The sequence below is a fragment of the Phocoena sinus genome, chromosome 12 (genome assembly GCF_008692025.1).
Source record: "Phocoena sinus isolate mPhoSin1 chromosome 12, mPhoSin1.pri, whole genome shotgun sequence".
NCBI classification, from domain to species: Eukaryota; Metazoa; Chordata; class Mammalia; order Artiodactyla; family Phocoenidae; genus Phocoena; species Phocoena sinus.
The window spans coordinates 48538367-48565186 of NC_045774.1; the positions used below are offsets into that span (position 1 = coordinate 48538367).

At 40.7% G+C, this 26820-nt stretch overlaps 1 protein-coding gene across 1 annotated transcript in view; it reads right to left on the reverse strand.

The window, feature by feature from the left end:
- The window catches only part of SLC16A10 (solute carrier family 16 member 10), a 136207-nt gene that overhangs the window by 13794 nt on the left and 95593 nt on the right, over window positions 1-26820 (reverse strand). The window contains exons 3-4 of the mRNA XM_032651687.1: window positions 26253-26715; window positions 1958-2101 (exon numbers count right to left, since the gene is read on the reverse strand). Coding sequence (XP_032507578.1) covers window positions 1958-2101; window positions 26253-26715 — 607 coding nt within the window. The remainder of the gene's footprint in view (window positions 1-1957; window positions 2102-26252; window positions 26716-26820) is intronic.

Genomic DNA, 26820 nt, shown 5'->3' on the forward strand with positions numbered 1-26820 from the left:
CTGACACCGCTGACCACTCCTGCCCCTGGAAACACTATGTGCCTCGCTTTTTTCCTACCAGGCTGGCCACTCCCTTTCAGTGTCCCCTGCACACGCTCTACTCACCTCATACAAGCCCACGAATGCCGAAGTCCCACAGGTCTCCTAGCCACGCTCTCCCACGAGCTCCAAACTCAACTTGGCTTTCCCACAAGCACTACAAACTTAACATGGCAAAAACAAACTCATCATCTTACTCTGTTCTACTGAATTACTGATCTTGATAAAACAGCAAAACCTTCCACTGTTACCTGAGCCACAAATCTCAGACCCAGCTTAGGCGGCTCCACTGAATTCTCATTTCCTGTATCCCTGTTTTACTCCCTGTTTGATCCCAACGTCTCTGCCCTGGTTCCTCCTGCCTAGACTATTTCAATATTCTCCAACTAGTCCCTGTGCCTCCGCTTTTTAAAAAAAATAATAACAATAGCTTTATTGAAATATAAATTCACATACCAAAGAATTCACCCACCCATTTAAAGTGCACAATTCACCGCGGGTTTTAGTTTAACAACAAGATTGTACAACCATCACTACTGCCTAGTTTTAGGATATTTACAACACCCCAAAAGAAACCCCATACCCAGGAGCAGTCACTCCCCATACCCTCCTTCCCCCAGCCACTAGCGACCACTAGGCTGCACTCTCTGTCTCAGGATCCACCTATTCTGGACACTTCATATAAAGGGAACCACATGATATGTGGCCTTTTGTGACTGTATGAACTCTCGCCCTTCCTCCTCTGTATTCCACCCTTCACAGTCACTAGGTTAAGCTTTATAAAATACAACTCATGTCGGGCTTCCCTGGTGGTGCAGTGGTTGAGAGTCCGCCTGCCGATGCAGGGGACACGGGTTCATGCCCTGGTCCAGGAAGATCCCACATGCCGCGGAGCGGCTGGGCCCGTGAGCCACGGCCACTGAGCCTGAGCATCTGGAGCCTGCGCTCCGCAACGGGAGAGGCCACAACAGTGAGAGGCCCGTGTACCACCACCAAAAAAAAAAAAATACAACTCATGTCATGTCACTCCCTTGCTTAAAATCCTTAATGGCTCCTAGTAGATTTCAGGATAGAGTTCGGCCTCTTCTGTGCTCATAAAGGCCGTTCCCAACTGGACTCCTGCCTATCCCTCAGCCAATCAATCTACTATTCTCTCTTTGGTCCATTCAAACATTGTTTCCCAGACCTAACATCTCTTTGCCCATGTGGCTTCCTCTGCTTGCAACAAACACCCTTTTCTGTCTTCCTTATCTATTTAACTATTACTCACCTCTTAACACTCCACCAGCCCAGGAAGCCTGCTCAAACCTCCTCTAGTGATTTAGATGCTTTGTGCCTATGTTTCTATGGCACCCATCTAGCATACCATTATTCCACTGTGCTGCAGCACTGCTTTATCTTTCTTCCCAGGAGACCATTAACTACTGAGCACACAGACCATATTTCATCTGTACCGTTTAGCACAGTGTCTGGCACGGAGGAGTCACTTAAATACTTGTCAAATAAGTGTCGACGTGATCTTGGAATAGCACACCCCACAATACCCAGGAGGCGATCTGCAGTAAAGAAACTCAGAAGACACGCACACCCCTGAATTTCACAGGGTATTGCAAAAGGCACGTGACTGTGAGAACTATGCCAAAAATAAATCATTCTTAGAAAAAACAATGGGCAAACACCATTTTGGTTCGGTGGAGTTTCATGACAAGACAAAGACTGTTGTTTGTTCGCCAATTTCTCATGTTGAAAACCCAAAACTCGTAACTGATTTTGCCCTTGAAAAACTGCTTGTAAAAGTTAGGTTCTAGAAAATATTTCTCATTTTTACAGAAGAATTTAAGCAAATAAGTACATATAATGAGCCATTAGGTGGTAAGGATAACTTTGCTGGAGGAAAAAAGGCTTATTAAGAAAGTACCTGTAGATAAACTTTCTTCACACCCGGCACATAATCTGCGATCCGGCCGAAGAGCAGCCGTCCAACTCCTGAAGTGACGCCAATGCACATGAGAACCACCTCCTTATTTTTCTCATCTTGAAACCTTTCATTCACATGTTTCATCTGTAGACCAAAGAGAAAGAAGCCACACTGAATATGGTAGGAAAACTGGACAAGTTTTGAAGCTTTGTACAAATGCCTTTGTGTCTCTACCATGTTACGGACTCTCATCCCCTTCCAAATTCAAATATTTATAAAATTTGTTCTGTAAAAAAAAAATTTATAAAATTTTTCATGAGAACACATGAAGAAAAGCTAACATGGTTTAGCTTGTTTATAAATAAGAATATTTATAGGGCTTCCCTGGTGGCGCAGTGGTTGGGAGTCCGCCTGCCGATGCAGGGGACACGGGTTCGTATCCCGATCCGGGAAGATCCCACGTGCCGCGGAGCGGCTGGGCCCGTGAGCCATGGCCACTGAGCCTGCGCGTCCGGAGCCTGTGCTCCGCAACGGGAGAGGCCACAACAGTGAGAGGCCCATATACCGCAAAAAAAAAAAAAAAAAAAAGAATATTTATAAGGGGGTTTTAAAAAATTTTAATAAAAAGTAACTAGCACACCCTTTATCAGTTACCACTGGGCCATGAGCTAAAGGAAGAGACCTTTGAACACACCGTGCCACCTTGTCCTCACAAGGTCACCCGAGGATCCAGTCATCATCTGCTCCCCTGAAAGGTAGTTTAAGGCTCAATTCTGGAGTTTCATCTCTTCTAGGAGGACCTGAACCAAACTGAAATAAGTTATACTGGAGCTTACAGGATAAAAGCATAAGGTTCTCTGCCTGAGGATTTGCCTATTTGTGTGGCATTAGAACAGATAAAAATAGAGTCAGTTTAACAGAAAGAAGAAAGGCCTGGAGAGAGAATGTTTGCATTTAAGTCCTGGTTCCATTCCTTGCTAGCCTTGTGACCTTGGGTAAGTTGTTAATCTCCAGGGCCTCAGTCTCCTTGTCTGTAAATTGGAGACAGCAACAGCACTTCAAGAGGGTGTTTGTGAGGATTAAGTATCTCTGTAAAGAACTTAGTGCCTGACACACAGTTAATAGTGATATTAATTTTAGCCTTTTTTTTTTTTAAAGGACCTTTTCCCTCAATTTACAGTCTACTTCGAATAGTGACTGCAAATCTACAACCCAACGTTTTAAAAAGAGTGTGACTAGCAGGTGTTATAATGGGTGACAAAACCTGCGGCTCAGCACCCACTGTCTAACACAAGCTTTGCTCCCATGGCCCCTAAGTTCCGCGCTTCCCACCTCTTGCTCAGCGCTTCCACTTTCTCAGTGATCACCTATCTGTGCTCACAGCAAGGAGAAAACGCATGTCTGTACTCCCACTGCTTTCTCTGAAATCACTGAGCTATTATAACAAACAGTTGTTTCAAACAGACTCACTGTTCCCTACACCAAACGCTGGCCTGAATTCTGAAAATCTGCAAAGCAAATTTGCTGGAAAGCACAATGGCCCAACTGGTACCCTGCCGCACTCACCCCCTCACAGCCTGCCTCCCTCCGTTTCAGTTACCACCACTACTGCTGGCCCAGCTACCCAGGTTTAGAAACTGGACAACCATCCTAGATTATCCCCTCCCTCCCTTCAGATCCAGCAGTCACCACCCAGTTCTGATGATTTTACCTCCTAAATCTCTCAGACACTCTTCCTTTGGTCCATGTGCCCCCCAGTGTTTGAGTCTGGGTTGTCACTCCTCACCTGGACCCCTACAACAGCCTTTAACGTGCTTCATGCTACAGCCCCCAACTCCTGAATCTCTAACCTGCATTCTCTGAGACCACCTGGTTAAGTTCAAAATTAAAAATAACACTGCTCTGCTATGACCCCACAGCCTTCAGGGTAAAGCTCAAACTCCTGGTTTGACCGATAAAGCCTCCCTACTTTGCTGCCGAGCCTCACCATGTCAGCACTGTGCTGTCCAGTACAGTAGGTGCTAGCCACGTGTGGGCTATCCAGCACTTGAAATGTGGTTAGTTTGAACTGAGATGTGCTTTAAGTGTAAAACGCAAAAAAAAAAAATTTAGAAAACTTAGTGGAAAAAAAAACACAAAAATTATCTCAATAATTTTAAAATACTGATTCCATGTTAGAATAATATTTTGGCTATATTGGCTAAATAAAATATATTATGAAACTAATTTCATTTTTTTTTAACTTTTAAAAATGTGGTTACTAGAAATTTTTAAATTACATATGTGGCTTGCATTATATTTCTACTGAACAGTGCTGGTCTAAGAAATTCACTTATGGTCACAAAGATAAAACAGCTATTGATAAAAGTGACCTCAAACTGGCTAATTCCTCCAAGTCCTTATCAGAGATGGATTCCAGCTCAATTCTGAAGAAAATGAATAACCTGATCTAAGGCAGGTGAGATAATAATTATGTGTATTCACCAGCTTTATTTGGAATTTGAATCCAGACTCTGATGTATTAATCCACTTTAGGAAACACCCAAAGGATCTAGAATAACTTTTTAAGACATTCTTTAGTATTCAAATAAGACTGAATATGCTAGTCATTCTTTTGATGAAACTAAGAACACCTGCCTGCCAAATTGCTATTATCCTTTATCAGTCGTTTATTTTTTCCCCCTGCTCTACACTTTGTAATCCTTAAAAGAAATAATGAGGTGAAATGTTTTGCGTCTCCTGAAATAAGGTAAATTTGGTAAATTCAAATTACACTTAAGTGGAAACTTACTTCTTCAGCTATAAGGGGCATTATTTCATTGAATTTTATTATTGTTGTCATTGTTTAAGTAAAGCAAGAACTACAGCTTCTAATACCTCCTTCCCCACCCTCAGCCAAAATTTGCAAAATAAAGTTGAGGTTTATTTTGTTTTTGTTTTTTGGATTTCTGTCAGGAAGTAAGGGAATCCGGGTGATTGGAGAATGGAATCGGGGGAGGCTGCATCTCTGGATCTTAGAGAGCCTTTCTTGGTGAGGGAGTAGTACCCAGGAAAGCTGGCGTGTTCTACTTGCAGCCTGGGCCTCCCATGACTGCCACCAACTATTCTACGAATCCCTGCCCATCTCTCTATCCTCTGGAGACTGGCACACATTTTAGTTTAGCAGAATGCATGAACGCTGGGCAAAACTGATTACTTCCCATAAAGAGTCACATGGAAAGGGACATGAAAACGTTGAACAGATGTTTCCGTATTTAACCTAACTTATTTAAACCGATGCAAAGCTTATATTAGAAGCCACTATCTACACAGGGGATAACGCCATTTTGTACGGCAGTGGTTTAAAGTGGACTTTATCCAAATGTGCAAGTGCCTTTAGGGAATTAGTCTTTTGTTTCTATTCTAAACATGTGTTTACTCCAGGGCTGCACACCTTTCAGGGATTACCAGAGCCTTGCTGACTGACAGCTTGAACGCTGCCTGCTCCTGAAACATTTTCCATCATTCAAACAACTTTCGCTAATCACAGAAGCCATTTTTGGATTGTGTGAAACCCTATTTATTGTTTTGTTATCCAAAAATAACCAAGAACTTAAATTCCATAATATCTGCTCATTCTTTATCCACGGGTGAAAGACACACTAGCTCACAGTTTACCCCCTTTCCTCCTAACCATCCCCACTTCAAGTAAATGGTGATTCAGCCTCTCTCTATAGATGACATGTTTCTGACCAGCCAAATGAAGAGAGAAGTTCCTCCCCCCTCACTAGAGCCCAGAGGCAGAGCCATTTTTGAGAGGTCGAGGACAGCAGCCTAAGAAAGTGACCCTCCTGCTGGATCGGCCTAGCCCTGGCTTCTCCCCTCTCTACCTCTTCCCTACAGAGAGCCTCAGTACCAGACATTTGGAGACATCAGACAGTGCTCTTCCACTGAGATCCCAGACTGAGTCCTCTGGCTGTCAGAGAGTCAACCATGAAGGAAGCTCAGTTTGGGGTGGCCATAGTACAAAACCAGGTCCAATACAGCTGATGTAAGTGCATTAGAAACTCAAGCTTCTCCCTGACAAATGGTTTCACGACAGAAGATGGCCCAACAGAAGGGCATCCCAACTCACTTTACGGAAGCCCCTGAAATCCAGTGATGCTACGCATCTGCAAAACAAGGAGGTCACTGGTCCAAAAGGTCCAATAATTAGGGAATTCCCTGGCGGTCCAGTGGTTAGGACTCGGCACTTTCACTGCCGAGGGCCCGGGTTCAATCCCTGGTCAGGGAACTGAGACCCCACAAGCCACACGGTGCAGCCAAAAAAAAAAAGTCTAATAATTACTTATAGTTCTGTTTTCTAAGATTGTGTTATTTGGCCATGCCATGATGGTCATTAGCCTTCCTGTCCTTCCACACACACAACTTTTTAAGGGGATGGGTGGTTTTTGTTTAATATCTTTTATGTAACTTATTACATAAAAACATGATAAAACTTTGGCATATACAATTTAAACTATACATCTTTGGGGGTGTATAGTAGTTAAGAAAGAAGGGAGGGCTTCTCTGGTGGCACAGTGGTTGACAGTCCGCCTGCCGATGCAGGGGACCCGGGTTTGTGCCCCGGTCCAGGCCCCATAGAGCACTGCAGGCTATGGGACTAATGAAACTACAACTGCCTTTGCAGGACTGAGGAAAAACAAAACAAAACGACAATATTTATCATCCACTGTTGTTGCAGTTACTACGCCCTTTGGGAGATTAACAGATTCCAGACAGCAGTCATCATCTGTCCTTGTCTGTGAGCATTTGATTCCCTGATCCTCTGCCCTCCTCTTCAGATCCATACCATCAAGCTGAAAAGAAGGTGGGCAACAGGTAGTCACGTGCACTCCTTCTGTGTCTGAGAATAAACTCTTGGCGAGGACAGGGGACCTGTATCATTTACATTTACGCAGTACATTCAAAAATGGGATAGTAAATGCTACACAGTATTTTCAGGGGTTGTGGAATTCAGAATGATTTCTGCAGCTTCCTACTTCCCAACAGAGATGCTGCATTCAGAGTACTTCTCACTTGCTGTTCACTCCTGAGATTAGCAGTTTCAGCTTGTTGCCTCTCATTTGCATGAAGTTTCAGCTTGTTACCTCTCATTTGTATGCAGTTTTTCTAAGAATATATCCTTTCAACATCTGAAAAGCTACTCCGTAACTCTAAAAGACCATTCTACTTAAATATACTTTTTGAAAGGTAAACACAAAGAAAAGAGCCTGGTCCCTTTAAAAATTAGATGTACATTTGAAAGGCAGTAGAAGGCCTGCTAGAGTGGTTAATGGATAATCTCAGATTTTGCTGCAAATCAAAACTTTATATTACCCTTTGACTTCAAAGAAAGATGAACAGAAATCTTTTGAATGGAACGAGGGTTTGGTTTGGTTTTTTTCTTTCTTTTTTAAACAACTGTGTTTTCTCTATCTCTGTTTTTGCTAAGAAAAGGAAGAAAGGGCATTCATTCCCTGAGGAAGTTTTACATGGGTAGTGTACACCAGCAAGCCCAGTGAGGTGACTAAAGATAGCAGGGAACTAAGTCCATAGATATGGGTACATAAAATTAAGCCCTTTATATCATATAATACTGAAATCGGACTCTATAGCCATAAGACAGTCATTGATTAGGTCAGCCTCAAAACATCATTTTAACTTGTTAAATTTGATAAACTGTGCTTTGAAATAAAACAGCTCCAAGATGTACTTGAAGTGAAAACGCAGAATTTCCTTGCCTGCCAACATTTTTAAGGACTAACATCTTAGGCAGCCCACTGTCTCTATACTAGTAAGATATCTGACATGACGAAACCCGTGGTGCGGGTACCGCCTGCCTGCTCAGCAGCTGACCCAGTAGAGGGCAGACCTTTGGCCTGGCAGGACTCTAGGAGGCATGGGTAGTTGGTTCTGTTTGTTTTTTTAAACGGCCAGTCTTTCCATTTCATTAAGATGGGTTTCCATAGTGCAAGTATTCACACATGGCGCTGTTAAGACAGATGAATGTCAGGACTGAGAAAAAAAGAGGGAAGAGTTTCCAGGAAAATTATTTAACAGCCACCAAGGGGTAGAAAAAGAGTTCGGAAGGAAGATAGCTAATGGTTTGGAAAACCTTGGTCTGATTTTGAAAACATTTTCTAACTCTAAAAATTCTTTAAACCCTTCATTTTTCTTTTTGTTTTTTTGAAAAATAATTTTCCTTAGATTAAAAAAGAAAAGTCCATCCTTAACATAGCATTATTTAGATCAGATCAAGATTTGGCAACATGTTCTAGAGGAAGTGTCTGTCAAAACCAATTTGGATTCAGATACCAGTTCAAATAATCCTGAATCACAGAAGTTAAGATGAACTTCATCTTAAAATAAAAAATAAGTCACTAGGATTTTTAGGTAACTTGAAATTATTTAGTGACCCTGACAATAATTTCTGTGTCAGATATTTCTCAAATTATCAAAAATTATTCTAGTCCTTCCAGAACAATGAAAGATGTTTAATCCATTTTTTAAAAAACTTTTATTCATTCCACCTAAATTCAAATATGATTCTGAAGAGTTTCTTTCTTGAAGTCTCATTATTGGCACACCAGGGTCACCACTCTCTCAGACCCTTGGTTCCTGGATAGTTGGGATGAACACAATGGACTGTGAATTGTTAAGACAGTGCCCATCTGTGAAGGAGGTAGACTGTCTCTACTCTGGTCAAGATGGCTCGGGAGGTCTCAGCCATGGTCCACTTCATGACCGCCTAACGCTTTAGTAGAGTACTTTGAAGATACACGGTGATAGAAAGGTCTCCGAAGATGTGGACTCCTGGTTGTGATTAATGCTCTTCTGAGGCATCATGTGTTTCTATGTTTGTATTTGTTTAAAAAAAGGTGGGGGGGGATATGCTCTTTTAAACTTACTCCTGGATTTATCTGGTGATAAAATCACCTATCAGCTAAATGTACATGCAAATAGATAGGTGTGGGTTATGGAGTCTGCAGTCATTAGTTGAATTGCATGAATTTGGAAAAGTAGTCCAAATTGAACAAATATACCCAACAAAAGGCTAGTTCAATAAGGTTAAATTTTAGAAGTTTAAGATAGACTTCATCTTAAAATAGAAAGGGATAATTTCAGAAAGTATTACTTAAATCACTAGGATTCCTGGGTAACTTTACTTAATGACCCTGGCTATAATGCTAATAAGCCAGATATTTTGTAAATTATCATAATTGGTTCTATTTCTTCTTGAACACAGAAAGATGTGTAGACTGTTGTTTTACTGAAATTTTAATTTGTTTAAGGTAGATCTAATTTTTGAGAGAAATTAGAGCACTATTAGTTCTTATTCGGCTTAATTTTGCCCTTAATTCTAAAGTGAAAAAAGATTGATCCTTCCATGAAAATTCTACCTTCTTCTACCCTCTCCTCACTAAGATTCCCTCAGACTAGTGGTGCTGGCTAGAGAACCCTTTTACCAAAAGCCATCTGGCCTCCTTTCTCCTCTAGTCTTCGTAAGGCACACCATAGTGAGTGTCTTTTCTATTAATTCTAAGAGTTATCTAATTGCCAACTCTCTCCCTAGTATCACATAAAATTCAAAAAAAATTTTATCTGAATGAAGATTAAAAATTGTTAGGATTAGGGAATTCCCTGGCAGTCCACTGGTTAGGACTCCGAGCTTCCACTGCAGGAGGCATGGGTTCAATCCCCGGTTGGGGAACTAAGATCCCGCATGCTGCGGGGCGCGTCCAAAAAAAAAAAAAAAAGCAATTGTTAGGATTAGGCCCAGAAAAGTTTTCCTTCCACTGCTGTCACTTTCTCATACTTCTGAGATTGTCTACCCTGATTTTTTACCCTTTTCTTAAGAATAAGACTATTTCAGAGTTTGGGGGTGTTGGTGATTAACATTATTTTAAACATGTTCAGTTCTGTCTTGTGATTTTAGTGTTCAGGAAGAAAAGGACCACACCCCTTTAGGACAGATAAGGAAGTACAAAGCCTGAGTGGTCTGGATTAAGGCAGCTGGCATGGCAAAGAGAAAACTTTTGTGGACTGAGAGTTGGAAGGCCTAGGCATAGTAGGAAGAAAAAAGTCTTTGGAGTCAAATTATGAGCTCTACTCCTTACTGAGTCTAAGATCTTGGGCATCAGTTTCTTAGTTTCAAACCAATACTGCACACTGGTTCACAATAGTGGCAGTACCACTCCCTTGGGGCTGTTTCGGAAATCTGTGGAGGCTATTTTTATCTTTCTGATATAGTTGTGTCCAAGCATTACCTTTTTTCCAATTATTGTTTTTTATTTTAACAACATTTATATCACATAACATTTACCATTTAAACCAGTTTTGAGTGTGTATAGTCATTGGCATTAAGTATTCACCTTCTTGTGCAAACATCACCACCATCCATCTCCAGAACTTTTTCATTTTCTCAAACTGAAACTCTGTACCCATTAAATAATAACCCCCATTTTCCCCCCTTCTCCAAGTCCCTGGCAGCCCCCATTCTACTTTCATCTCTATGAATTCGACTCCTCTAGGTATCTCATCTCAGTGGAATCATAGACTTTGTATCTGGCTTATTTCATTTAGCATAATGTCTTCAAGGTTCCTCTATGTTGTCACATATATCCCAAGCATTACCTTTATTTTATTCAAGAATTACTTTTTATTTCTCCTTGTATTACAAGTGGGGCATTACTGATTATTTTTAAATTATGTATATAGGTAGGTTTCATGACCTAGGAATTTTGTTTCAGGAGAGAAAAGGAGGCACTGGGTCTGACACACTGCTCTAGATGTGTGACAGGGTGGCTGTGAAGGTGAACGTGATACAGAACTTAGAAAGCACCTCACAAGGAAGAGGTAGGACGGGAACCCTAGGACTGGGCAACCCCTACTCTAGGATCCAGGGCAGCCCCGAGAGCTGACTGAAGAACAGGAGACACTGGCAGGGAATCGTGAGAAGTCCCTGAGACAGCTCCCGAGGAGAAAGAAACATAAAAGGAAAAAATGTATTCACAGAAGCAGATACAGTTAAGTAGGAATAGGGATACCGGATGTACGTTGAGGCTATTATAATGCTTCATAAATTAAATAATCAACATATGGCAACATTTTAAACTGCACAGATGGGTACATGGGTCAAGAGCGTGGGTCATCTGTTAGGCTACTTATTGGGCTGTGGTCACCTAGGCATCCCATTCTCCTGGAAGCAGCTTGGAAGATGGTACAAGGCCTAAGAGGTGTTGTTTCACATCAGCAGCGCTGACTATGTACCTTGAGCCACCCATTGTATCTTTAAATTACTCCACATTGACACTAGTCTAGATAAGCATACTTTTACTTCTATTATTTAACCTTTAAACCACACCCTGTCACTAACTATTTGTATGTGGCCAGAGAAAGTCTCAAAAGCAACTAACTCCTTTCCCTATAAAATGGAGATAAAACTGTTCTCACCTCCAGGGATTGTATATTGAGGATCAAAGAAAAAAGAATTTGAAGAACATAAAGTATTATTAGAATGAAAAGTAGTCACGAGTAGGGAAATTAGTAGACATCATATTCCAGCAATTCAACCAACCTATAGCTCAGCCTCAAACTGGTCAAAAAGTATTTGTGTGCCAGGCACATGCTCGGTGCTGGGGATGGAGCAATGGAAAGGAGGCTCTGTCCCTACCCTTGTCTGATCTACCTTACCTGGTTCTTCTTTATCATCTCCTGAGGTGTTAGGACACTCCCCACACAAAACTCCCCAATGTATTTTGTAGATAAATCCACAGTTTTCACCAGCCTTTCCCATACTTACATTGAATACATTATACAGGATAAGGGCCTAACAAAAATACGCTACTGCTGCTTTTCAACTTAAGTTAAAATTAGATATTCTTAAATGTTTGTGGATTTCGTTCTCCCTCCAAATTTTAAATCTTTTAGCAGTTTGGGGCCTACATTCTAGGGATAATTTTCATGCCTGAATAAACCATGCATCACTTCTAAAAACTATTGTTGAATTACTTGTAAATACTTATTTTTGGCTAAATAAATACAATTTGGAACACATGACAAACTTACTCTACCTTACTAAAAGCAGCAGCTCTGTTTTAGTTTATTTGTAAATAATCAGTTTTCTAGATTTCTTATGTATTAATTACATAATGTCTTCCTATCATGTTCCTATGCTAGTGTATTGCAATTCGAAAGAAAAAAATTCCAAAAAAACCCAAAAACAACCCAGCTAGCTTTTTTTTTGATGAAAATGTTCTGCAGATATTTAACTTTGCCATTAATTAGTCACACACAAGTGGCCAGAGAAGTAAAGATTCTTATTCATCTCAAGTAGGAGAATGCTGGTGAATACTGCCTAAGGCACAAAACTGATAAATGGGCAAATTTTCACTAACCTGAGTAGTCAAATTTCAGCAGATGTTGAGATCTGCAGGGAAATAAATGCAAGGTTAGAAAAGCAAGAAAAGCATAGACACCATTGAAAAAAATCTGAAAAGTGGGGATAAAGTGATGGAGAGAGGATGTCTATTCACTCCTGTAATAATCACATGAGAACTGAGAAACTGTAGTGTATTATCAGAAGTTATAAGTCGTGAATGAAGAGTCTGGAGAAAAAGCAACGCTTGGGTCCTATGCAAGAATTTTAAAATTCTAACATGCAGATTTGAATATATCAGATAAAAATAAGTTGAATAAAAAAATTCATCAACTGTTGGCTGGCCTTAAAGATGGAAACTAGGGAAATTCCATGTCACAGGCTTCCTGAGGGCAATAGGAAGCTGTATCATTTTTGTATCTTCCAAATACCTAACGCTACCCTTCACTGAGAGAAGGCACCTACTGGCACATTCTCAAAGAGGCTGTCCCTGACTTTACAAACTAAGGTTACGTCCCACCATCACCTTCCATCTCATTTTATTTTCTTCAAAGAAAATATCACTATGTGAAAACTACCTTGTTTATTTATGTGCTTACTTATTTATTGAGCTCCGTGAAAGCAGAGATCACGTCTGTTCTCACCACTGCATCCCCACACCTAGAGGCACCCAACAGGTGCTCAGTGAATATTTGTCAGATATTCACTTGAATGCTTGAATCTGCTCAACCTGAATCTGTACAACTGAGTTGTAATTAGAGGAAGTCACATATGTGTAAGAAAATACAACAGTGACAGAATGGAATAACCCATTCTAATTCTACTCTAATAACATCCCTGCCACTGACTGTGCAACTCTGAGCAAAATACAACCTCTCTGATGGTCAAGGTTCTTATCTATTAGTGGGAGAAACCAGTATTAGCACTGCTTTCCTCATAAAAGGCTGCTGTGAGAGTTGAATCAGAAAATATATGTGTGAAGGAAATACCTTTATATTCTTTCTGGAAGTTCACTGGGATGGGAATGAATGAATGAAATGAAAATAAGTGAACAAACAAAACATTTCCAGACCACATAATAGGGAAAAAATGTAGGAGTTGTGCATGTGTATATAATCAGCACACAGGGAATCTCAATGGTTACTTCTGATATTTAAATTAATACACTATACAAAGAACTATTCTTGTGTCAAAGAAATTTTATAAGCCTATTTTTGAATGAAAAATAGAAGAAAAATTACTTAAATTAGAAAATCTTGGTGAAAAAGCAATGTGATTACTTTTTATTCTGCAAACTACCATAGCATTCTGCATAGCTAATAAGTGTTAAAGTAACAATAATCAGAATAATAAACCAAATCAAGAACAAAAAAAGGAAGGGAGGGAGGGAGGAAATAATGAAACTTTAGCCCCTAGTACTTAGCCTCTAGTGTTTAGTGTCCAGGCTAAAAACAAAATTAAAACGTCAACTCTGCCTCTTTTATTTGGTTGCAGTGCCAAGAAGACTGAGATAGGGCAACTCTTCAGATTATGCAACTCCATTGGAAATCATTTTTAAAATGTTTCCAAAATTCTGCAATCATCATCCCAGGGCTGAGGACATGTAATGGGCACCAAGGCTCTTCTGCCAGAACCTTACAATGAACAGAGATAAACACAACCGGAGAGGTCAGCTCAGCAGCCCAGTCCTGGCCCAATATACAGTAACCTTTGGTTTACATGGATTCTGCTATGAATCCTGCATTCTCAGGGCTCTGCCACACAATAACCATAACCCTGAGCTCTAAATATATCCATGAAAGAAAGACGACAAAGCCAGTACAACTGTTACTGGCAGCTTTGAAGAACTAGACTGTGTCAAAATGGGGAAGCAACCTCCCGATTGGGAAATGAACCCTATAAATTGACTAGAGTTATGTAAGGTGAGACAACTTCACTCCTCTAATGATTCAGTTTCTACTACATACACATTTACACTTTAGGCTACGATAAGCTTCCATTCATTTTCCACGGATATTCTTGCATGTTACACCAGGTTCTGCCACTTTTATAACTATGTGACATTTGGCAAGCAACTTAACCTTTCTGTGTCTTAGTCCCTCTACCAGACTTAAAAAAAAGAAAAGTGCAATTAAGTGACCCGTACAATCCCTTCAACGCCTAAATTACTGTCCTTTTTTTTGCAGGCATTTAAATATCTTACTTCAAAGCCACACTCTTAAGAAGACCAGGTTCAAGCCCCAGCTGCACCAGGCACTGGCCTTTCAACCCTAAGCAAGTTGTCTTAACAACCCCAAGTCTGGTTCCTTTCCTGCAGAATGGAAACCGCTCCTGCCCATCTCATAGGGTGGCCCTGAGGCTCCAGTGAGAGAGAATATTTGTGGGAGCTTCTTATAAACTAAATGTTAATTAAACATGTGGGAAATAAAAAATACTGTATGTGTTTAAAAGAAACTTATGATTTAAAACAAACCCTTGCATGGCTGTGAGGACTGGGCACACAGAATCTTAAACCGTGCTCTGAAGACTGAATGCTACAGTTGTTCTGGTCATGTTACTCTGAGAATAAATCAGTTGAATTTGACATGGATGCAGACACAGCTGGATTACATAACTGCACACCAGTTGTCCATGTTTGCAATTTTGCCTCCAAATGGTAGGCACTACCTACCATTAAATGAGCTTTTCTCCAATTTGTTACAAGGGAATATAAACTTTCTGATTACAAGTGAGCTGCCAACAAGTAGAGGGGTGAAAAAAACTAGATACAGATAATGGGGCTAGAAAGTGGGGAAAATGGAAAGTGGCAGGGCATCTGGGAGCTAATACATAAGAGATGTGCAGCCCTCAAACTTCCTTTGGATCTCAAGACTCTTCCCTACAGCATGAATACATAAAGTGGCCTTTTCTCCTGGTGCTCTGTAATCCTTGGAGTTAGTGTCTGTGAGGGCTTTTCCAAAGAGGTGTGTCAGAACTTAGAGATAAGGTTAAACTAGCAGAAATATACTCTCAATGGATCAGACAATTCTTTCCCCTCACCAGAGCCACCTGGTAAATGTGGGGTAAAAGTCAATGTCCAGGTATAGCCTCACAAAGGAACATTCTTCAAATTAAGATTTCTATTTCTATTAATCCTCTATCATAACAATTTATTTTCTAGTTGATATAAAAATCATGATAGAACCCTTATCAGCTAAATTTAGGTTCCTCAAACTTGCACAAACTTTAATTTGATATTAATACAATGAGTTGAGGGATAAGCAAATATCCATACTACAGTTAAATTCTGAGATTATTCAAAAGTATATTATATTTTAACAAATAAAACATGAGACAGTTAAAAACAAAAGACCGGGGCTTCCCTGGTGGCGCAGTGGTTGAGGATCTGCCTGCCAATGCAGGGGACACAGGTTTGAGCCCTGGTCCAGGAAGATCCCACATGCCGCGGAGTGGCTGGGCCCGGAGCCACAACTACTGAGCCTGTGCGTTTGGAGCCTGTGCTCCGCAACAAGAGAGGCCGCGATAGTGAGAGGCCTGCGCACTGCGATGAAGAGTCGCCCCCGCTTGCCACAACTAGAGAAAGCCCTCGCACAGAAATGAAGACCCAACACAGCCAAAAATAAAAATTAATTAATTAAAAAAAAAACAAAACACCTGGTGAATTTTACACATTAACAAGACAGAAGGACAGAGAACGAACTAGTGGTTACCAGTGGGGAGAGGATGGGGGGAGGGGCAAAATAGAGGGTAGGACATGAAGAGGTGCAAACTATTATGTATAAAATAATTAAGCTACTAGGATATATTGTATAACACAGAGAATATAGCCAATATCTTATAATAACTTTAAATGGAGTATAACCTATAAAAATATTGAATCACTATGCTGTACACCCGAAACTAATATAATATTGTAAATCAACTATACTTCATTTTAAAAAGAAGAAAAACATTACAGATATAGCTGGGGGGAGAAAAAAAAAAGACAGAAGGAACAGCTTTTCCAAGGCTTTTAAGGCCTTCTCAGGACACTTAATGACATCAGTGGCCTCAGAGAGTTATTATATATAACTCTAAAATTCAAGCAATTTGCTTTTTTCCATTTTCCTCTAATAGTACTTATGTTATTAATCAAACATAAGATAGCTCTTGCTATAAATGTATACATTTGTCCACTTTTTCTTCTGCTATGCTTAATGTTTATTATAGGGAACAAAATTGAACATAAAACTATGTATATTCCATGTTCTGCTTGTCACAGGCTGTGAAAAGCAATTCAGTTTTCTCATATTCACAACGTACTAAAGAGCAAAAGAGGAGATGTGGGGTCTGGAAGAAAGGTTAGGTGGTATCCCATCATCCCCATTAGCCTGTTTCCTCAGGAGTCCTCTCCATGGCTGCGCAGCATCCTCTGAGTGCCAGGATGGTCCAACCCTGCCTCTGTGCTTCATTCTGAGAGGATAGAGGGAAACTTGCAAGGCAAAGAAAACTCTGGTCCAGGCCCAGTGTGGCTGACAGTAGGCAGCACTCCACCTCTGAGGTGATCCGATAAAGGAACAGCAGACTATTTTACGAAAAGAATATGAGACTTAGAGTCCAAGATCTATGTTCAAATCCCAGCTCTGAGCAAACTCAGTGAGTGACCTCGACTAAGCATAGCTTAACTTAGCGGAGTTGTTTCCTTAGCTCCAAGTATGTAGTTATTTATTACACTTATTACACTCATCCTTATGATGGTTACCTGAGATTTTGTGGAGATGCTTGGCACATGACAGATTCTTGACAAATGTTACCTGAATCTCCCTCTGAGGAAGCCGCAAAAGAGATGAAAGCATGTCTGCTGTTCCTATTTGCATGGCTCAGCGCCCTGAGCTCTGGCTTGGGATAATATTCCTGCTGTCACTACAACATGGCCAGAGGTGACCTGGCCAGTGAGGTCTAACAGCTACATTCCTGTACTGAGCCATAGAGCATCTGGCATTAACCAAAGCCATAAAATATCTCCCAAGGTACTACATGTCCCATTTATTGGCTTATTTGCCTCAAAATTTCATTTCTAGTTTTAAAACACAACTTGTGGGGACTTCCCTGGTGGCACAGTGGCTAAGAATCTGTCTGCCAATGCAGGGGACACAGGTTTCAGCCCTGGTCTGGGAGGATCCCACATGCCGTGGAGCAACTAAACCCATGCACCACAACTACTGATCCTGCGCTCTGGAGCCCACGAGCCTCAACTACTGAGCCTGTGTGCCACAACTACTGAAGCCCACATGTCTAGAGACCATGCTCCACGATGAGAGAAGCCACTGCAATGAGAAGGCTGCACACCACAACGAGGAGTAGCCCCCGCTCGCTGCAACTTAGGAAAGCCCATGCACAGCAACGAAGACCCAGTGCAGCCAAAAATAAATAAATAAGATAAATAAATTTTTAAAAAATTTAAAAATAAAATAAAATAAAACACAACTTGTTGGGACTTGCCTGGTGGCACAATGGTTAAGACTCTGTGCTCCCAATGCAGGGGGCCCAGGTTTGATCCCTCATCTGGGAACTAGATCCCATACGCAGGCCACAACTAAGAGCCCACATGCCACAAATAGTTGAGGCCGGCAAGCCGCAACAAAGGAGTCCACGTGCTGCAACTAAAACCCAAAGCAACCAAATAAATATTTTTAAAAAATAAAAACACAACTTGTTTGTTCCCAATTACAGCTGGACTTGGTGTCCACTTAAGTGCCCTGTCAGCAGGCAAATGATGGTGCCTTCAATCATAGTCTCAGAAAAGTGGGATCTTCCCTACCAGATCAGAGTTTCTTTTGAGAACAACTACCATCTGCCACAAAAATGACACACTTATAACTTACAGAGTTTTTTCAAAATGGGCTAATAAACATGTATGTTGCAGATTTCAACGCATGAGTCAGTCATCTTCTCTCCGATAGAGAACTATGTGGATCAGAGCTTAAAAACCAAAACTTGACTGCCATATGTTCTGGAGTCAAAGAACACAGGTGCAGCTTTTCAAGGCGAGTAGTGGTGGACAGGATGTGAAAGCAATAAAAACTAAGTCATCATTCTCGTACTGAGGATGGAACACTGCCGCTGAGAAGAGTTGCATCATCGTTGTCATTTTGTAGGCATTTATCAGTCATCCGGCTGACGTGGCCCTGTGGTCAGTGCTCTACCAAAGCAATGCAGACTTGTGGTCAGGCTCTGGTCCTGCATCCTCATACTGTTCTCACACACACCACCCAAGGCTCTGCAAGATTTTCAGCTGCTACACCGTAGAGAAGACACCAGTTGTCTAGACTTCCTTGTTAATGGGGATAGCCATTCACTCCTTCCATACACTTACACAATAGTGACAGAGACACAGAAATTTCTTCCATTTATAAAGTTTCAATTTCAACATGCAGATAAAGCTATGGGTCAAAAGCAAAACACATCAACTCTTTTCCCCATCAACAGATGGCATTAGTGTTACTTAGTCTTAGGTTTGCTAAATTTGAGCTTATTAAGTGTTGAATGGATATGAATACCATCATGTCCTATAGGTATAACATGTAAAACATCATTCTGGTATCAAAGTAGAGAATTTTAAAGATCAAAATGGAGAAAAAATGAATACTGCTTATATGGTGTCACTTTAGACTTATCCATAAGATAGTCATTTGACAAATATTTGAGCACTCACTGTACATTAGGCACCATGGTAGATGCTTGGGTTCATTCACTGAACAAGACAGAGAAGGACCCTTAGCCTCGTGAAGTTTACATTCTAGCAGAGGTATACACACAGAGAGCAAACAGTAATCATCACAAGTAAAATATGTAACATGTTAGAAGGTATGGGGACTTCCTTGGTTAAGAATCCGCCTTCCAATGCAGGGGACGCGGGTTCGATTCCTGGTCAGGGAACTAAGATCCCACATGCCTCGGGGCAACTAAGCCCATGTGCTGCAACTACTGAGCCCATGCACTCTGGAGCCCACACACCGCAACTAGAGAGAAGCCCTCAAGGTGCAACAAAGAGCCCACTAACTGCAAAGAAAGATCCCACATGCCACAACTAAGACCCTACGCAGCCAAATAAATAAATAAATATATTCAAAAGAAAAAAAAAGGTATGAAGCGCTATGGAAAAAGAAATAGCAGTGTGAGGGGGTTTGGGAGTATGCGGAGGGGAGAGGGAAGAAGGGGGTTTTAACCAGGTAGTCAGGGTGAGCCTCACTAAAAGCTGAATAGCAAAGAGAGCAGAGTGGCGAGAGCAGAGTGAATGATGGGGACCGGGCCTGATGAGATCAGAGATAGGAGGGGACAGACCATGGAGGACCTTGTAGGCCACTATAAGGACATTAGTCTTTACTCTCAGAGCAATGGGGAGCCACCCAAAGATTTTGAGCAGAGTGACTTGTGTGTTGAAAGAACACCTGTGGCTTCTGTGTAGAGAAGAGACTACAGGGGGCAGGGAAGGATACATTTTGAAAGGAGAACCGCCAGGATTTCTGGCCTGGATCAGGAGTGTTGTATGAAATAAACAGGAGCCAAGGAGGACTCCAAGGTTTGCGGACTGATGGAACTGCCATCTCCTGGGATAAGGATGGCTGAGGGCAGAGCAGGTTTTGGGGATGGGGGTAAAATCAGGACTTTGGGGCTGGACATGTTAAATCTGAAACATCTAACAATCATCCAAGTGGAGATATTAAGTAGGCAGATGGCTATAAAAGTCTGGTGAAGAACTGAAAAGAGGCCTGAGCTAAATATAAATTTTGAGCCACTGGCATATATATGATGTCTGAACACAGGAAATTAGATGAAACCATCATTTGGAATGAGTAGAGAAAAAGATCAAGGTGTAAGCCCTAGCACTGATATTCAGGGTCAGGGTGAAAAATAAGGAACCAGAAAAGAAACTAAGAAGGAGTGATAGAGAGGTAGGAGGAAAAGAGCACATTATGTTTCTGGAAGCTAATGAGGAAAAACTGGATAAGGAAGAGCCATAAAAACTTCAATCCTGGGCTTCCCTGGTGGCGCAGTGGTTGAGAGTCCACCTGCCAGTGCAGGGGACATGGGTTTGTACCCCGGTCTGGGAAGATCCCACATGCCACGGAGCGGCTGGGCCCATGAGCCATAGCCGCTGAGCCTGCGCATCCGGAGCCTGTGCTCCGCAACGGGAAAGGCCACAACAGTGAGAGGCCTGCGTACTGCAAAAAAAAAAAAAAAAACTTCAATCCTGGGTTTCCCTGGTGGCGCAGTGGTTAAGAATCCACCTGCCAATGCAGGTTACACGGGTTCGAGCCCTGGTCCAGGAAGATCCCACATGCCGCAGAGCAACTAAGCCCCACGCCATAACTACTGAGCCTGTGCTCTAGAGCCCACAAGCCACAACTACTGAAGCCCTCATGCCTAGAGCTCGTGCTCCGCAATAAGAGAAGCCACCACAGTGAGAAGCCTGCGCACCGCAACAAAGAGTAGCCCCCGCTAGCTGCAACTAGAGAAAGCCTGTGCACAGCAACGAAGACCCAACGCAGCCAAAAATAAAATAAATGAATGGATAAATTTATTTTTAAAAGAAACTTCAATCCAAGCAACTGACAAGGGATTATCTCCAAAATATATAAACAGTTCATGCAGCTCAATATCAAAAAAACAAGCAACCCAATCAAAAAATGAGCAGAAGATCTAAATAGTCATTTCTCCAAAGAAGACATACAGATGGCCAAGAGGCACATGAAAAGCTGCTCAACATCATTAATTACTAGAGAAATGCAAATCAAAACTACAATGAGGTATCACCCCACACCAGTCAGAATGGCGATCACCATTATGGCCAGCATCACAATAAACGCTGGAGGGGTTGTGGAGAAAAGGGAACCCTCCTACACTGTTGGTGGGACTGTAACTGGTACAGCCACTACAGAGAACAGTATGCAGGTTCCTTAAAAAACTAAAAACAGAGCTACCATATGATCCAGCAATCCCACTCCTGTGCATATATCTGGAGAAAATCATAATTGAAAAGATACGTGTACCCTCAATGTTCACTGCAGCACTATTTACAATAGCCAGGACATGGACGCAATCTAAATGTCCATCAACAGAGGAATGGATAAAGAAGATATGGTACATATATATAATGGAATATTACTCAGCCATAAAAAAGAATGAAATAATGCCATTTGCAGCAACACGGATGGACCTAGAGATTGTCATACTGAGTGAAGTTAAGTCAGACACAGAAAGACAAATATCATATGATACCGCTTATATGCAGAATTTTAAAAAATGGTACAAATGAACCTATTTACAAAACAGAAATAGAGTCACAGATGTAGAAAACAAACTTATGGTTACCAAAGGGAAGGGTGGAGGGATAAACTGAGAGATTGGGATTGACATATACACACCACTATATATAAAATAGATAACTAATGAGAACCTACGGTATAGCAAAGGGAACTCTACTCAATACTCTGTAATGACCTATATGGGAAAAGAATCTGAAAAAGAGTAGATTAAAAAAAAATAGAGTAGATATATGTATTATAATGTATAACTGATTCACTTTGCTGTATAGCAGAAACTAACACAACACTGTAAATCAGCTATACTCCAATTAAAAAAAAAAACTGAATCCAGAAAACCAAAACAAAACAATTCTCAAGCAAAATGGGCAATTCACAACAACTAAAGCTGCTGTTACTGGGAATGGCTATTTAGAAAGTTATGTCTCACCTAAACTGATGTATAAGATTTGTACACGTACTCTATTTCTTTAATTTTGTATCTATGAGATGATGGATGTTTACTAAACTTGCTGTGATAATCATTTCATGATGTATATAAGTCAAATCATTATGCTATACACCTTAAACTTATACAGTGCTGTATGTCAACTGTATCTCAATAACAGTAGAAGAAAAAAAAGATCCATACCCTTACAATAGAGATTACAAGTGGGTAGGCCTAAAAGAGATCACTGACCCCTTCCATGAAGCAATATGATTCTTCATGTTTAAAAGTCAACTACTAAAAGAAAACTTCCAACCTTGCTCAGAGAAAAAGAATGCCACAAAGCATACATATTTTCTCTCATATTTCTCTCAAATCATGTATAATGTAATAAATAAGTAAAGATCTTAGGATTTTTAACATAACCATGAGAGCGCTTCATTGTATTTCAGAATCTTCAAAGGAGGCCTAGATAGATAAGTTAGTTCCCTAGCTAATTAAGGATCCAGTTTCAACAACAAGTCTCAGGCTTAAGGACCAACTCCAGTCCTATGAAACTTCTACTAACCACTTTTCCAAAGGGACACTTTCTCCTCTGACTCTTCCACAGCCCCACTAAAACCAGCAATTCACAATCACGTTGTCTGAAATTTAAATAACTCTCATTTTTATACCAGAACTGAACAGATGCTTTACAGACATTTTCTCTCATCCTACAACAACTCTGCAAAATTGGGTCTATCCCTATTTTATAGATGTAGAAACTGATGCTTAGAGTGTGTTACCCAAGGTTACACAACTAGTAGGGGACAAAACCAGCATTTAAACCCAGACCTGTTTTACTTCAGAGCCTTTACTTTTACCCACTATGCAGTACTACCTCTTGCATGAAAGTATAACACTAATAATTACCAGCTGCTCTGTCTTGTGACCCTGGGCAAGTTTCTAAACTTCTCAGTGCCTCATTCTTCTCATCCATGAAATGAGGATAATACATTACAGGTACTGCACTGTGGTGAAGATTATATAAGATAATGTATGTAAAAGTCCTTTATAGACTATAATTGTTTATATTATTACATGTACTAGATTTTATGCTCCTTCAGAACAGGTTCTTATGTCTTACATGCATATTCCCTTCAACACGCAGTAAAGGGTTTAACATGAACTGAACATCTACTAGGCTTTGGAAAAATTTGAGACACCTTTTCCCCCTCTAAGGAGGAAAGTAAGTGGTGTCCCATTGCATGAAGCCTGGGATTAAGTATCCGTAATCCGAACCTTAAATTACAACATAGTGACAAACTCAGTGTACCCATCAAACATGAGATTTAAACAGCCTCCATGACATTTAACTGTCTGGTGTTTCCTTTCCAACGTGGCTTTAGTGCCATAACAGTTCAAAAGGGGGAAAATCCCAAATGAAAAATATCAACACATTTTGTAAGAAAACGTGCCCGGAAGGAGGGAGAGCAGAATAAGGCCTGATTTGTTATCCGAGTTAACAGAGACCTCATTGTTTTGTGTACTATCTGAATTACAGCCTCCTGATGACAGTAGTAACTATAACACCGTCTAACTCATTACTCACTGTGAAATTTCATTTACTTTAAGAAAAAGACCAATAACATATTTATTAAATTTCCTTAGGCATACTCACATCCCCCTCAATAAGATGGACATATCTAGCAGTATATCCAGGGATGGGAGCCAATATGCCCCAGACTAAGACTGTGCTAGATTTGCTACCAAGTAAGCACAGCGGAAGGGAACCAGCCCCTGCTCTGCTGATATGTGATTCTTGGGAAGCCACTTAACATCTCTGTTAATGATGGATCTGTTTTCCACTCTGTAAAACATGAGCTAATATTATTTTGCCTACCTCACAAGTTTACTGTGAAGGTCAAATGAAATAATAATATATGTGAAATTAATTTACAAATTATATTACCAGAAATAGCTAGATAATCACCTACCACTTGTCCTTTAGTAAATGTCACATACTAGCAAAGCTGACGTACAGATTTCTCTGAGTGTGTTCACCTTATAGTAACAAAGAGAATTTTTAAAAAAATCTACTCGGGGGACTTCCTTGGTGGTCCCAGTGGTTAAGACTCCGCATTTCCACTGCAGGGGGTGCAGATTTGATCCCTGGTCTGGGAACTAAGATCCCACATGCTGTGCAGCGTGGCCAAAAAATTAAATTAAATTAAAAAAATGAAAAGAACTATAAAATAAGAAAATAAAAATCTACTTGGGAATTCCCTGGGGGTCCAGTGGTTAGGACTCCAGGCTTTCACTGCCAGGGACCTGCGTTCAATCCCTGGTTGGGGAACTAAGATCCCACAAGCCTCAGGGCGTGGCCAAAAAAAAAAAAAAACACAGCAGGCATTTAAAAAAATAAATAATCTACTCGTCTCTGAGAAGGACACAACAAACACTTTCTTATCTACAGAGCTATGGAAGAGGTAACTGGTAAAGCTGATCTTTCCACAATGGATCTATATATTTTTTAAAAAAATATCTTCAAATGGTTCAGCTATGCCTTTCTAAAAGTGTGAAAATGGAGTATCAGATCAAGATGTAGCCAGAGACTTCATATGTGACAAGCATCACATACTAGGTCATTTTACCTAGTACCTCAGTCTCTGCAAAATGCCATGTGGCTCAGAGTACTAAAAACTAGTCCTCTCTTTGTCTCCCCACTGGTCATCCCAGCTGCTTCCTCAATACCTCTGGCAAAAAGAAAATAAGGAGAATTGAGAATTCAAAATTATCTTAGATACAGGACATGCCTACCACCCCTCTTTAGGTTTCCTTGACCTAATTCCTTTCTGAACTAAGCACAGGAACCCACAAAAGACTGATGATGTAGTTTACTGGCTGACCCCCTGACCCCAGTAATTCTCTGAACTATACTGCCAACTTGCACCAGAACTTTAACTAAAGAAAAATTGCACAGATGTCCAAAAGTAGACTGAAAGCTAGAAAGGCTTCAAGTCACACACACAGTATACACACAAAAGAAAAATTTATCCCACTACCATTTTTGTTGATCATTTATCAACTATGTTGAACTGTATATACATTTTCAGTCATAACAGTAAGAAAAAAGGAAGAAACATAATAATAAGCACCTTTTTTTTTTTTTTTTTGTGGTACACAGGCCTCTCACTGTTGTGGCCTCTCCCGTTGCAGAGCACAGGCTCCGGACGCGCAGGCTCAGTGGCCATGGCTCACGGGCCCAGCCGCTCTGCGGCATGTGGGATCTTCCCAGACCGGGTCACAAACCCGTGTCCCCTGCATCAGCAGGCGGACTCTCAACCACTGCGCCACCAGGGAAGCCCAATAATAAGCACTTTTGAGGAAATTCTGCCAGGGGCAAATACTTTAGACACTGCTTACTCTTATTTCATTATAAAGAGGCCAAAATTTGCCTTTGCAATATAAACAAACAATATAAAGTGCTTGAGGCCGCACTTGCCTTCTGAGATGGCCCACACTCTGTGGAATGTGTTTCTCTCTAAATAAATCCATTTCTTACCTATCAAACAAAAATAATAATAATGATGATAATAAAGTGCTTGAGCACTTGAAATCCTAATTTCCTGTGAAACCCTTGCTCTCTCCCATCATTTGGAACTTGCTAACATTTCTCAAATAATCCTCTGAGTAGAATTTCCATTTTCTCAGAAGTGTCCCACAAGTAGACAAAATGTTTGTGTCAAGGCCATTGGCTTTTACTATTTACTTAATTTTTGTACCCTTCTGTTGAAAAATAATTTATTGATGTTGACAAAATCATTGCACCATCTTTGTCCCTGATTATGATTTGTAAGCCACTTGAAGGAAAAGTGACCTATTTGTACTGATGACATTTGTTCCAACATTTTAGTCTTTTTTTTTTAAAGAACTTGTTTTTGTTTGTGTAGGTTTGGCGATTTCTAAAAATACCAAAGCACACCATAAAACATATTATCTGTTTAATGATCTGATGATGTGATGACCTCATCTTAGGAGACCTTGAATTTCAAGAGTCCCTGAATTATAAACAAGATAATTATTTAAGGCCAACTTCAACCTGATCTCTATTGCTCTTCTAAGAAGTTTTTGTGTATGAAATAATAATATCCATTACCAGCAAAGCCAGAGAAGCATACTTACCAAGTGAACATAAGGCACAAAGTATCCAAAAAGTGCAAGTGGTATTCCAACTGCCCACACTGCATATGCTGTCACCTTGAAGATGGCAAAATTGAAAATTTTTTTTGGAGAACTGAACTTTCTCCTGGAAAAGAGGGAGAATCTGTTGCCTCCTTTGGTTCCACTGTCTTTATCTTTGGCACTGGAAGCAAGAGGTCGGTAAGTAAAGCCAGCCAGAAAGAGAACAAACATGAAGATGCAGAGGACCCTCAGGGTATAAAAGAGGCCCACGCTGTCAGTCAGTACCCTTAAAAGGAAAGGCAGCAAAATTGTGAAGATACTACTGCCGGCGGTGACAATGCCATTCACCAGTCCAAGGCGCTTCTTGAAATAGTGTCCCAAAATGACCAATGAAGGCTGGTAGGCAAAGGAGCAGCCACAGGCAAATATGATTCCATAGGTCAGGTACAGAGGCTCGATGGAGCTGTGTAAAGACGAAAAAGATGGAAAGCAGCTTTCATTATTTTTATCATGTGCTTGGTAGAATAAAACCTTATTTTAAAACTGGGTTTCAGTTAATCAAAATATT